This window comes from Sinocyclocheilus rhinocerous, unplaced genomic scaffold (assembly GCF_001515625.1).
Source record: "Sinocyclocheilus rhinocerous isolate Xijiao unplaced genomic scaffold, SAMN03320098_v1.1 scaffold1808, whole genome shotgun sequence".
Lineage (NCBI taxonomy): Eukaryota > Metazoa > Chordata > Actinopteri > Cypriniformes > Cyprinidae > Sinocyclocheilus > Sinocyclocheilus rhinocerous.
The window spans coordinates 129,157-139,741 of NW_015661912.1; the positions used below are offsets into that span (position 1 = coordinate 129,157).

General features: G+C 38.0%; 1 protein-coding gene across 3 annotated transcripts in view; it reads left to right on the forward strand.

The window, feature by feature from the left end:
* Positions 1-403: 403 nt before the first annotated feature.
* LOC107726882 (zinc finger protein 366-like) overlaps positions 404-10,585 on the forward strand; it is an 11,281-nt gene continuing 1,099 nt past the window's right edge. Inside the window, exons 1-4 of one of the 3 annotated variants that reach the window (XM_016536588.1) lie at positions 404-497; positions 1,978-3,037; positions 4,618-4,809; positions 9,472-9,646. In XM_016536588.1, the coding sequence (XP_016392074.1) occupies positions 2,021-3,037; positions 4,618-4,809; positions 9,472-9,646 (1,384 nt within the window). In that variant the 5' untranslated portion in view covers positions 404-497; positions 1,978-2,020. The remainder of the gene's footprint in view (positions 498-1,977; positions 3,038-4,617; positions 4,810-9,471; positions 9,647-10,585) is intronic. The other 2 variants (XM_016536589.1, XM_016536590.1) reach the window with 2 other exon arrangements.

Sequence of the window (10,585 nt, forward strand, 5' to 3'; positions counted from 1 at the left end):
TGATTTGTGTAGAAATTACTACATTATCATCTGTTCACTGCAATAGAAGAACATGCTAAAATGCATTCTTCACTGATGCTGTCCTCAATAAAACACAGTGACTTTTAAATAGGACAGTTGCGTGTAGAATTATGGCTAGGGGTCAAAGGTCATCAGGCAGGGTGGTTTGCGCGTAACATTACATCTTAAATCAGTGCAGTGATGGAGAAATCAGAGGCTGGTCGTATGTTCGCTCTGATCTCCAGAGTTAATGCGGTCGCTTCGATCCTCCGCAGCGTTTCGAAGAGGAATGGAGATGTGTATCTAGTGTTTCCTTATTTTTGTGCAGGAAAGCACAGGCTTGTTGACTTCCTCTCCCTCCCTTCCTTCCTTCTCTGCGAAGGTACTCATCTGAAAAAATGAGAACAAAGTGATTGTTCCTGTTCTCTTTCTTAAGTCACTTCAAATGCTGTTAGTGCGGCTGGAGCTCATTGTGAGGAGAGCAGAGCAGGAGACAGGTAAGAGACCACACACACACACACACACACACACACCGATGCGCTTTACAGGTGCAGGTGTTCAGTTATGGATCAATATGAATTCTGTAATAATCAAATGTTCACATGATGCACTAACATGCTGAAAATGATGTTCTTCTTCAGTATTTTTGTCTTGTTTTGCAATGCAAATGTCTAAAGATTTTTAAATCAAGATATAATTACTTGAGAAGAAAAATGGCAGATAACAAACGCTATTTTCTGGAAGAAAAAAAAATCTAAATTAAGTGACTGCATGCACTTGAAACGAAAAAATATCTGCTAATGGGGTTCGAAAAACAGAATTTTTGAATTGAGTTTGTTTTTCTAACTCCTTTGGTAGATGTTTGTTCTTGTTTAAGGCAAAAACTCACTTCATTTTGATGCATTTTTCAGAAAACAAGACTTAATTTCTTGTCATTTTGCTTGCAAGTAACTGGAAAACATGGCAAAAATACCAAATAAAAACTGTTTTGCAGTGCATGTTTTGGGTTTATATTAAACTGCATGTTTTAGCAATACAAATGCATACTAGAGATCATCATGTTTTTTGCAGAAGGAAAACATTCAGACTATAAAACAGTGATTTCTGTATTTAGTGCATGTAGGGTTTAGTAAATAATCTGCATGTTTAGTTTGAAACGTGTGGTTATGCATGCGAATTCTTCATTTGAGGATAGTTTCTGTCTGCTGTTTGTGTCATTAATGCCATTTGTCGGTTTAAGGCAGAAGTATTTGGTGTTGTTTGCATTAGTTGGGCTCGTTTTTGAGTATTTCCTCGCTGAGATATGACTGTATTCTCGAATGACAGCACCGGCTAATGGCTTGTCATGAAAAAGAGAAGTTCCAGTCCTAATGCAGTGAAAATGAAACACAGAGGAACAGCAGAGAGGAAGAGAGCGCCGCGTCTGTCTGACAGGAACACAACGGGATTTCTAGTTCTAGTTTACAACAAAGCCAGTGAAGATCAATTCATGTAGCTGCAAAAGTTACTTAGTGTACAATCTTAAATCAAGATACATTTACTTGAGAAGCTAAATGACTGTAAAATCGGGAAAATGCATACAGATGAAGTGAGTTTTTGCGTAAAACAAGAAAAACATCTGCCAGTGGAGTCAGAAAGTGAAACTAAATTCAAAGTGAAAACGATTGTTTTTCTGACCCCATTGGTAGATATTTTTCTTGTTTTACGCAAAAACTCACTTCATTTTGATACACTAAAGTTTCAAGTAAATGTATCTTAATTTGAAAATGTTTAGATATTTGTACTGTAAAAACAAGACAAAAATACTGAGGGAAGAACATCACTTTTTTTTGCAGTGGCGCTTGCAACGCCAAGGTCAAGGGTTCGATTCCCAGCAAATGCATGAACTGATCAAATGTGAATGCAATGCAAATGACTTTGGATACAAGCTTCTGCCAAATGCATGAATGCAGTAACTAATTCCACATGTTTTGACAGCAGCTGATGGATGATTTGATCTGAACGTGTAGAAACCTCCAGCATGGATTCGAACGAGAGCGAAAGCAAGCGTCCAGAGGACTTCGCCAGCAGAAGCATCGACCTTTCTCTTCTTCCCTATCCTCTTCCTCATCCCGTTGTGCCTCAGCCACACCGATACGTCCCGGACATGATCGACCTCAACCGGCTGCGGCTCCATCGCGTCGTCCAGGTGAAGCAGGAGACGGTGAAGCCGCTGCCGCTGTGGCCTCCGTCGCCGTTACTCCTGCGTTCTCCCGCGCCCTACTTCCCTCCTTTCCACCCTAGTCTGGTCCCGTTCCCGTTCCTCCTGCCCGGCTCCATCCCGCATCTCACTCCGAATCCCTTCTACCCTACAGAGGCCGTGCGGTTTCGCCGCAGGAGCCAAGAAGCCAGCAAAGCCGAAAATCTGAACGTGCACGTGGACGACAGCTACTATATAGATGTGGGCGGCGATCAGAAGCGCTGGAAGTGCCGCATGTGCGAGAAGTCCTACACGTCCAAATATAACCTGATCACGCACATCCTGGGCCACAGCGGCATCAAGCCGCACGAATGCAACCTCTGCGGGAAACTCTTCAAGCAGCTGAGCCACCTGCACACACACAAGCTGACGCACCAGGGCGCGCGGCCGCACAAATGCCAGGTGTGCCACAAAGCCTTCACGCAGACCAGCCACCTGAAGAGACACATGATGCAGCACAGCGACGTCAAGCCCTACAGCTGCGGCGTCTGCGGCCGGGGCTTCGCGTATCCCAGCGAGCGCCGCGCACATGAGCTCAAGCACGAGAGAGGCCAGGAGAACGTGTGCGTGGAGTGCGGACTCGACTTCCCCACGCTGGCGCAGCTCAAACGCCACCTGACGGCGCACCGCGGCCCCGTGCAGTACGACTGCGGCGAATGCGGCAAGAGCTTCCAGTATCCCAGCCAGCTGCAGAACCACATGATGAAGCACAAGGACATCCGGCCATTCATCTGCAGCGAGTGCGGGATGGAGTTCGTCCAGTCGCACCATCTCAAGCAGCACGCGCTCACGCACAAGGTGAGAGGAGGGCGGGACTGTGACGTACGCTGTAGAAAATATTTTTGCAGTAGAAAATACAGTTTCGGTCTTTAATATTTAAAAAGAACAAAAACTAATAAAAACGGCAAAAACACAACAAAATCAGAAAAAATTTACTACAATTAAAATGAGAACAGAAAATATAAAAATAAAACCTACACTGTAAAAATTATTTTTCACTGTAGATAATTGCAGTAGAAAATACAGTTCCGGTCTTTAATATTTAAAAAGAACAAAAACTAATAAAAACGGCAAAAACACACAACAAAATTGCTAAAATTTTAATTGAGAACGGAAAATATTAAAAAAATGTAAAAGTACATTGTAAAAAGAATTTTTGCAGTACATTTTACAAGAAAATAAAATTTCAGTCTTTAATATTTAAAAAGAACAATAACTATTAAAAACGGCAAAAACACAACAAAATTATTAAAACTTTAACTAAAATTAAAATGAGAATATAAATATTAAATAAAAACTACACTGTAAAAGTTTATTTTTCACACATTTAAAAAAATGCAAGAAAATACAATTTTAGTCCATTTTAATTCAGTGTGTCATTATTTGTGACATTTACAAGTAATTTCTGACTGAAAATAGTTTCAAAGAAAATCCTACACTAACTTTTTCAGTGTAATTCAAAATATTACTAAAATTGTTCAAAACTGTACTTGATTTTGTGTAAACTGTGAAAAGTGTACTTGAAAATTGTTTCAAAATATTATATTTTCAGTACTGCAAAAAGCAATGTTCATCATCAAATATCTGAACATTCTTAAATGAACATGCATTTATTTGAAAAGCTGACTTTATAGCAAAATATTAAGTCTTGTTTTTAAAAAAATAACACAATATTTTCATACACAATCCAAATTAAAAACAACATATTTTTTTGATACATTTTTTATTCTTCTTTTGTTTTGACGTCGGACCTGTTTTTGGTTGTTTTTCCTATTGATCACCTACAGGTGTGCAAGGGTAATTATTGATTGATTGCTTCTCAAGAAAATAAAAGGTCCAATAAACTTGCCATTGTATATTATGACTGTTGACAAATTGCTTGTATTCTTCTTTTGCAAGTCGCTTTGGATAAAACCGTCTGCTAAATGCATAAAATATAAATGTGTTTCAGTTAAAATGACGTCAACACATAGAGTAACGCTGCATTTCTAAGCATTTCAGGGGACCTTTAAGACTGCAATAAATATGCATAAAATTGGTTTATGCTATGAATCATTGGCCATCGAGCACATAAAAACCATATAAGAAACCACCAATTGTAGTGTTCGGTTTTAAGAATATTTTGTTACTTTTGTAAGATAAGATTGTATCACTACTTGATGTCCAGTAAACTAAATCTGCATGGGTGCTGAAGCAAAACCAATGGAGAAGCCTACCTCATATCTATTCCTGTAGATCAAAACCAAGGTCATGGGTTTGATTCCCAGGGAATGCAGGAACTGATCAAATGTCTGAAACTGTGAATCTGCTCTAAAGACCATTGATCAGTCTTGTTTGGCTCCTCATGGACTGTTCATCCTCCCCCGTGTGTGTTTCAGGGAGTGAAGGAGCACAAGTGTCGCATCTGTGGCCGTGAGTTCACGCTGCTGGCTAACATGAAGCGGCACGTTCTGATTCACACCAACATCCGAGCGTATCAGTGCCAGCTGTGCTACAAGAGCTTCGTCCAGAAGCAGACGCTCAAGGCTCACATGATCGTCCACTCCGACATCAAGCCCTACAAATGCAAGGTGCGTCGCCGACTCAACGGCATTCATCCACACTGTAAAAAACAAAATCTGTGACATTTACGGTAAAATTACGGTAAAAACGTCACCGTAAAAAATATGGTAGCAACATTTTAGGTTTTACAGACTTGACTGAAATTCACAACAAAATACCGTATTTCATTAACTGATGTAATGTTAATAAACCAACATATTGAAGTAATATCTGTTTTGAATCATTGTAATGCACTGATAACCACCAAAAACTGGTGGTGATGAGAAAGTCACACGATGAACCAAAGCTCATCACAAACAGAAAAAACTAAGAAGAAACATGTTATTTCAACAAAAAAACATCAAATATGAAGTGTCATGCAGGGAATTCTGGGAGTGTCAATTTACGGTTTTTCACTGTAAATTATACAATGACTTTTTCTTTTTCACTTCCAAAAACCGTATTTTTAACAGTATTTTACTGTAAAATTACATTAAATGTAATTAAATTTTTTCACCGAATATAGTATGGAAACTTACTGTTAACCAATTAACAGGTTTTTACTGTAGCATTTTTACAGTCTTTTACTGTTAAATTCACAATCATTTTTTACAGTGTGCAGGCTTTCTGCAGGTTTGATGAAGGCAAATTTAAGGCTTGGGAAGGAATCAATTAAAGGCAATATGGTCTCTAAAAGTAAGCAATACTTCAAAGTTTAAAAATACAGATTCCATACCTCTAAACTTAAGGTTTGAATAGCTCTGTACTAGAATATGGAAATAATTTTTACTGTACCTTCTGATCACTCTGCAAAAAAAGTGTCCTGTTTTACAGTGAAGATTCTTAAATCAATTTACTTGAGAAGCAAAATGACAAGATAAGAAGTCTTGTTTTCTGAGAAACTGATCAAAGTGAAGTTTATGATTAAATCAAGAACAAATATCTGCCGATGGAGTTAGAAAAATCAACTTAATTGTCTTTTTCTCTATATTTTATGACTATATTGTTATTATGAATTAATTTATTGTCTATTCTCTTTATTATTAGTGTTTTATTACCTTAAATGATATGTATGTCTGCACTATGTCTGTACTTTCTGTAAACACACTTGGCAATAAAGCTCTTTTTGATTCTGATTAATTCAAAGGGCAAAAAGGCTTAATTTCCCCAGATATTTGTTCTTGTTTTAATCATAAACACTTCATTTTGTTCAGTTTCTCAGAAAACAAGACTTGATTTCTTCAGTTTGATTTAAGGATGTTTAGATACTGGAAAACAAGATGAAAATACTGAGGAAGAGGTTCATTTAATGCCATGACGTTATGAATTTAAGACTTTATGCTCTGATTTAAGAACTTTTAAGACCTGCAGAAACCCCGTTAATTGAATAACAAGAAGCACTGCAAAGCTGCTTTTCTTACTTAGATATTTTGTCTTGCTTCCAGCCAAGATATCTAAAAATTCTTAAATCAAGGTTTTTCTAGACAAGTAAAAATTATTGTCTTGTTTTCAGAAAAACGAGTCAAAATTAAGGTGAGTTTTTGCTTAGAACAACCAAAATAAACTTATTTCTAACAGAAAATAATACACCCTAAAAAATGCTTTGTTAAATACAACCCAACCGCTGGGTCAAAACAGCCCAATTGCTGGGTTTGTCCCTATTTTACCCAGCACTGGGTTGTATTTAACCCAGCATTTTTAGAGTGTATTATTTTGCTCACCCCGTTGGCAGATTATTTTGCTTGTTTCAAGCGAAAACTTAAGTTTGACTTGCTTTTTCTGAAAACAAGAAAGGCATTTTTTGAGATTTTGGCTAAAAACAAGACAAAAAATCTTTTTGCCGTGAGCAATGCAAAGCTGCTTGTGCTGTACAAACGGAATGTGAACATATGCATGTGAATATACAGTATAACTTCAGTTCTTCAATGACTGTACAGCGTAATAAGGATGCAAAGAATTCATGAATTCTTGGTTGTTTTGGAATACGTGTGACCTTGGACTGGTCTCAACGATGACCAGATACGTTTTTGGCAGTTGAGTGTCTCTTCGTCTATAGGAAGGATATCGCTGCACAAACTGACTGTGTAACAATGGCTCTCTTGTCCCCCGAGAACAGGCCCCGCAAATAGATTTCATCTCGCTTTCTCTTGTGCTCAGAAGCACTTCCTGTTTTCTCACGGTCCGTCGGACAGTTTACAGCCCCTCTATCCTCCTGAAGGAAAGGAAAGGACCACCCTAATAAAAAAAAAGAGTGCAGAGGAGAAACGGTCCAGCCCTCCGCTGGCTCCTGCAAACTCCTTCATATTCCTGAGAGAAACTCTCAGCTGTCATGTAGTCTACTGTAACTCTCTCTTCGACGATGAAATGCTTTCATGAGAGGCTGTGCATTACAGTCACCTTTGGTAAGGCTTTTATGCAGCATAAATACCAACATAAGACACCAGTCACTCCACTGCTCTGCTTTTGCTGCATAGAATTACAGAACTGAATTCATTTTGCTGGCATGAGCAAAAATAAACTAAATATCTGGCAAGAAATGCCAGTTACTCAATAATATGAACTTCTTGTTTACACCGCAAAAGAAAAAAAAAAAGTCATTTTCTGGTACAAACATGGAAATATTTTTAAATCATGATACATTTACTTGAGAATCAAAATGAGCGATTTATATTAAGTCTTGTTTTCTGAGAAACCTTATATTTTGTATGCTTAAAACAAGAAAAATAACTGCAGATGGGGTGAGAAATCATGAAAAGCTTGATTGTTAAGATATTTGTACTGGAAAAGTGAAATAAAATACCAAGTAAAGCTGCGGTCACGTTAGCAAGCACGTTCCAGTGCAAAAACGGTAGCTTAGTATGGAAGCCCGTTTCTGGCACTGAATACAAAATAAAAAAAGATTATTGCGACCTCAATGATTCAGTGAACCATTCATAAAGGCAGTCACTTGCTTCGTTTTGGAATGAATCAGCCGTTTGAACGAATCGATTGAATGAATGACTCACTGACTTAAGACAGATATTAGTTGTATATAGAGTATCGTTTTTTTTTTTAAATAATTTAATATTTCACTATTTATTTGTATTTTTGTACGTTGAATTAAAATATTTTTTATCTAAAGCTACTTATATTTCAGCAACTTTTCTGTAATGTCTATTCGGTGTTTTTTTTCTAAATGAACACAATGATAACTATTATGAGTTTTATCTTTAATAATAACTTTATCTTTAATCGGCACATGATGTGCATGTTAATTATTTAATCTCATTAATTTGAGATTAATTTGATTAATTGGTACATTAAGTAATTAATTAGATTTTTTTTAAATAAGCCCTATTTAAAACATAACCCCAATTACTATTCAAAACTAGCCTGAAAATAGCCCGATTGCTTTCGAGGGGGTCCCCCAGTAAAAATCGTTCGGGGGTAAAATACAAATTTTTTTGGCGGGTTCTCCTGGTACAATTCACATTACAGGGCCTAAATATCACTTATTGGGGTCGCTTCAACCTGCTGACATGAAAAACAACCGGCAGCAATCGCGGATTTGGCAACACTGGTCCGCAAACTACGTTTCATATAACTCCTCCCCCACAGTGTGATTGTGATTGTGATTGTGATTGTGATTGCTCCAGATATTTAGCATGCCAAATAATTCGCGGGTGTCGGCGACGCGTCGGCGATTCTCTCAGATCGCGTCTTTGATAATTCACACTACGTGATTGTCACTCGTGTGAACGAGCACCGATTTGCCTCCGATTTCAGCCATTTGTCGGCGATTTCGCAAAACCTGTCGGCGATTGAAAAATCGGGCTGCAGTGTGAACTCGGCATTAGTCGTGAAAATGTGTGTGCGCAATTTTTCCGCCCATACTCCCGATCGCGCGGTTGCCAAGTCCACGGTTTTCCTGCAGAATCGGGCTGCTTTTACACTATTACACTATTTTTTTTAGTTCGCGGTTTAAAGCGATCTCCCCGGATCGCGATTTTGATCGCGCGAAATTCTATTGGAAGGAAATTTCGCTGAGCAACGTTAAACACATTTAGAAAACCGAGTGGAAGCTTGTTTCTGCCATGGAATAAAAAAAAAACTATTTAAAAAAAGTTAATTGTGTCGTTTTAGTTCACAATTATGACATATTTTCTTGCAATTGCGAGTTTGTATCTCACAGTTCGGTCTTTTTTTCGCGCAATTAAGAGTTTGTCACAATTATGACTTTTTTCTGTCTCGCAATTGTTTCCTCCATGGAATAAAAAAAAATAAAAAAGTTAATTGCTACTTTTTATCTCACAATTTTGACCTTCTTGCGAGTTTATACGTGGCAATTCTGAGTTGTTGTTTTGTTTTTGTTTGGTTTCTTCCCCTCTGAAATCTGAGTTTGCATCTCACAATTCACTTTCGAATTTTCTGTTTCCGTCACGGAATAAAAATAACTAAATAAAAAGGTAATTGCGACTTTTTACCTTTGACATTTTTCTCGCAGTTCTGAATTTATATCTCACAATTCTGACCTTGTTTCTTAGAATTGTGAGAGAAAAGACATAACTGTGAGATGCAAACTCAAAAATGTGAAATTAATTACCTTTTTATTGTTTTATTCCATGACAAGCTTCCATACATTGGTGAGTCTGATAGAGCTTTGATAGTGCTTGACCAGGTCAAAGATTTCTGAATAGTTACTCTCTTTACAGCTGTGTGGAAAGGAGTTTAACAGAATGCATAATCTGATGGGCCACATGCACTTGCATTCTGACAGCAAACCCTTCAAATGCCTTTACTGCGCCAGCAAGTTCACGCTGAAGGGAAACCTGACCCGCCACATGAAGGTCAAACACGGCATCATGGACCAAGGCCTGGACGCTCGCGGTGAGCAGCTTTACATATGTGACCCTGCACCACAAAACCAGTCATAAGAGTGCATTTTTTTGACATTTAGATTGATGCATCATCTAAAAGAATGAAAAGAATCTGAATAAATATGCTTTGCATTGATGTATGGTTTGTTAGGATCGGACAATATTTGGCTTGAGATGCAACTATTTGAAAATCTGGAATCTGAGGGGGCAAAAAAATCGAAATATTGAGAAAATCATCTTTAAAGTTGTCCAAATGAAGTTCTTAGCAATGCACATCAAAAATTAAGTTTTGATATATTTACGGTAGGAAATTTACAAAATATCTTCATGGAACATGATCTTTACTTAATATCCTAATGATTTTTGACATAAAAGAAAAATGTGTAATTTTGACCCATACAATGTATTGTTGGCTATTGCTACAAATATACCCCAGCGACTTAACACTGCTTTTGTGCTCATTCTTTATTTTAATTGTGTTCACATTCGCAGTAAGCCATACAGCAATTTCAGTTTTGTTTAGATTAATCATGTACCCTTCTCTGATCCGTCTACATTGTTCTAGCGCAGCATCCTAAAGGAGTAAGAATAGCATAAGTGTATAAACTGGAAGGCTCTACACAGGGACACTCGACTCACAACCGAGTCTGAGTTCAGTTCATTAGGACGCATGCAATGCTGCTCTCAAACCTGTCAGAAAGAAAGCATCCTAGATAGGAGGCAGCATCAGTGTAAAGCATCACTCACGTGGAGGTGATCGTCCGAAATCTCTCCTGTCCCGCTGTATCCCAAATCTGCAGCTTGACTTTCTCCCCGTTGATCTCCACCGTGCGAATCTTGAAGTCCACACCGATGGTGGTGATGTAGCTACCTGCAACAACACACAAACCAGCATCAAAATCACAAAGCGCTCAGGGAACTAAGCAGAAATGGAGAGCGCAGCTAAAAC